Source organism: Myxocyprinus asiaticus, chromosome 43 (genome assembly GCF_019703515.2).
Source record: "Myxocyprinus asiaticus isolate MX2 ecotype Aquarium Trade chromosome 43, UBuf_Myxa_2, whole genome shotgun sequence".
Taxonomy (NCBI): Eukaryota; Metazoa; Chordata; class Actinopteri; order Cypriniformes; family Catostomidae; genus Myxocyprinus; species Myxocyprinus asiaticus.
The window spans coordinates 12,686,903-12,689,960 of NC_059386.1; the positions used below are offsets into that span (position 1 = coordinate 12,686,903).

General features: G+C 38.1%; 1 protein-coding gene across 1 annotated transcript; it reads left to right on the top strand.

The window, feature by feature from the left end:
* The first annotated feature begins 474 nt into the window (after window positions 1–474).
* Window positions 475–1,265, top strand: LOC127434021 (uncharacterized). The gene is made up of 2 exons (XM_051686443.1): window positions 475–1,064; window positions 1,097–1,265. The coding sequence occupies exons 1-2, from the start codon at window positions 512–514 to the stop codon at window positions 1,216–1,218; spliced, it is 675 nt and encodes a 224-aa protein (XP_051542403.1). The 5' UTR covers window positions 475–511; the 3' UTR covers window positions 1,219–1,265.
* The last annotated feature ends 1,793 nt before the right edge of the window (window positions 1,266–3,058 follow it).

The following is a 3,058-nucleotide window of genomic DNA, read 5'->3' on the forward strand; positions in this document are numbered from 1 at the left end:
CTTAATAAAGCTGTAATGGAAAAAGCAGGTTGTCTGATTTGCTAAATCATATTTGTGATCTACAATCAAAATTGTGTTTCTCTTTTAAACTTGTTTTCTTTGCTTTTGATTAATGTAATTCTCTAAAATGTGAACTCTACTTTCAGAATATACATACATATATGTGTGTGTGTGTGTATAACATTTTTCACAAGTGCCTAAAACTTTTGCACAGTACTGATATATATATATATATATATATATATATATATATATATATATATATATATATATACAGGTGCATCTCAATAAATTAGAATGTCGTGGAAAAGTTCATTTATTTCAGTAATTCAACTCAAATTGTGAAACTCGTGTATTAAATAAATTCAATGCACACAGACTGAAGTAGTTTAAGTCTTTGGTTCTTTTAATTGTGATGATTTTGTGACTAATCTCAACAAATTAGAATATGGTGACATGCCAATCAGCTAATCAACTCAAAACACCTGCAAAGGTTTCCTGAGCCTTCAAAATGGTCTCTCAGTTTGGTTCACTAGGCTACACAATCATGGGGAAGACTGCTGATCTGACAGTTGTCCAGAAGACAATCATTGACACCCTTCACAAGGAGGGTAAGCCACAAACATTCATTGCCAAAGAAGCTGGCTGTTCACAGAGTGCTGTATCCAAGCATGTTAACAGAAAGTTGAGTGGAAGGAAAAAGTGTGGAAGAAAAAGATGCACAACCAACCGAGAGAACCGCAGCCTTATGAGGATTGTCAAACAAAATCGATTCAAGAATTTGGGTGAACTTCACAAGGAATGGACTGAGGCTGGGGTCAAGGCATCAAGAGCCACCACACACAGACATGTCAAGGAATTTGGCTACAGTTGTCGTATTCCTCTTGTTAAGCCACTCCTGAACCACAGACAACGTCAGAGGCGTCTTACCTGGGCTAAGGAGAAGAACTGGACTGTTGCCCAGTGGTCCAAAGTCCTCTTTTCAGATGAGAGCAAGTTTTGTATTTCATTTGGAAACCAAGGTCCTAGAGTCTGGAGGAAGGGTGGAGAAGCTCATAGCCCAAGTTGCTTGAAGTCCAGTGTTAAGTTTCTACAGTCTGTGATGATTTGGGGTGCAATGTCATCTGCTGGTGTTGGTCCATTGTGTTTTTTGAAAACCAAAGTCACTGCACCCGTTTACCAAGAAATTTTGGAGCACTTCATGCTTCCTTCTGCTGACCAGCTTTTTAAAGATGCTGATTTAATTTTCCAGCAGGATTTGGCACCTGCCCACACTGCCAAAAGCACCAAAAGTTGGTTAAATGACCATGGTGTTGGTGTGCTTGACTGACCAGCAAACTCACCAGACCTGAACCCCATAGAGAATTGTCAAGAGGAAAATGAGAAACAAGAGACCACAAAATGCAGATGAGCTGAAGGCCACTGTCAAAGAAACCTGGGCTTCCATACCACCTCGGCAGTGCCACAAACTGATCACCTCCATGCCACGCCGAATTGAGGCAGTAATTAAAGCAAAAGGAGCCCCTACCAAGTATTGAGTACATATACAGTAAATGAACATACTTTCCAGAAGGCCAACAATTCACTAAAAATGTTTTTTTTATTGGTCTTATGATGTATTCTAATTTTTTGAGATAGTGAATTGGTGGGTTTTTGTTAAATGTGAGCCAAAATCATCACAATTAAAAGAACCAAAGACTTAAACTACTTCAGTCTGTGTGCATTGAATTTATTTAATACACGAGTTTCACAATTTGAGTTGAATTACTGAAATAAATGAACTTTTCCACGACATTCTAATTTATTGAGATGCACCTGTATATATATATCAGTACTGTGCAAAAGTTTTAGGCACTTGTGAAAAATGTTGCATAGTGAGGATGTCTTAAAAAATAATGAAATAAATAGTTTTCATTTATCACTTACTGGCTTTGTGGGGGCCATGACATCTGTTGCAGGGCTCCCTGTTCTTCTATTCTAATCTTTTCTATTTGCAAAAGTAATGTTTGGGAGTCTAACATTTATATTTCCTAATGACACACTAAAGCTGAAGATATAAATAACCATCTTAAGACAAACACTTTTGTGAAACATCTTATGTTTCTTTTTGCACAGTACTGTGTATATATATATATATATATATACAGTATACACTCACTGAGCACTTTATTAGGAACACTATGGTCCTAATAAAGTGCGGTCCCGATGTGGTCTTCTTCTGTTGTAACCCATCCGCCACAAGGTTCGACGTGCATTCTGAGATGTTATTCCGCTCGCTACAATTGTACAGAGTGATTATCTGCGTTACCGTAGACTTTGTCAGCTCGAACTAGTCTGACCATTCTCCATTGACCTCTCTCATCAACAAGGCGTTACCATCCACATAACTGCCCCTCACTGGATGTTTTTTGTTTTTGACCCCATTCGGAGTAAATTCTAGAGACTGTTGTCCGTGAAAATCCCAGGAAATCAGCAGTTACAGAAATACTCAAACCAGCCCATCTGACACCAACAATCATGCCACACTGAAATCACTAAGATCACATTTTTCCCCATTCTGATGTTTGATGTGAACATTAACTGAAGCTCCTGACCCATATCTGCGTGATTTTATGCACTGCACTGCTGCCACACAACTGGCTGATTAGATCATCGCATGAATAAGTTGGTGTACAGGTGTACCTAATAAAGTGCTCAGTGAGTGTACATATGTAGTATGTAGTGTGAATGTGATACAGTATGTTCAAGATGGCTAATGGATTTGGGCAGGGGATTTGTAGTTCCCAGCATGGGACTTGATGCTGAGAGTAAACATTTTGATATTAAGTGTTATTTTATGTATTTTTGAGCAAGATGAGAAAAGGGGTGACTTTATAGTTTTTAATGTTGTTATTTTGGGATTTAGAACCGATTCTGTTATCAACTTTATCATATTAACATTTTTACTCCCAGCATCAAGTCCCATGTGGTTACGATTGTGGTGAAGAGTGGAACTTTTGCTTAACTTGAGGAAAGGTACACCAACAACATGCTACTTAGCATTTAGCATGTTAATGTA

What these genes read in the sequence shown, in the direction of transcription:
- LOC127434021 (XM_051686443.1), top strand. Translation starts at nt 512, where the DNA reads ATGGTCTCTCAGTTTGGTTCACTAGGCTACACAATCATGGGGAAGACT. An exon ending in TGGAGAAGCTCATAGCCCAA is followed by an intron (nt 1,065 to 1,096) that starts GTTGCTTGAAGT and finishes AAGTTTCTACAG; the next exon opens with TCTGTGATGATTTGGGGTGC.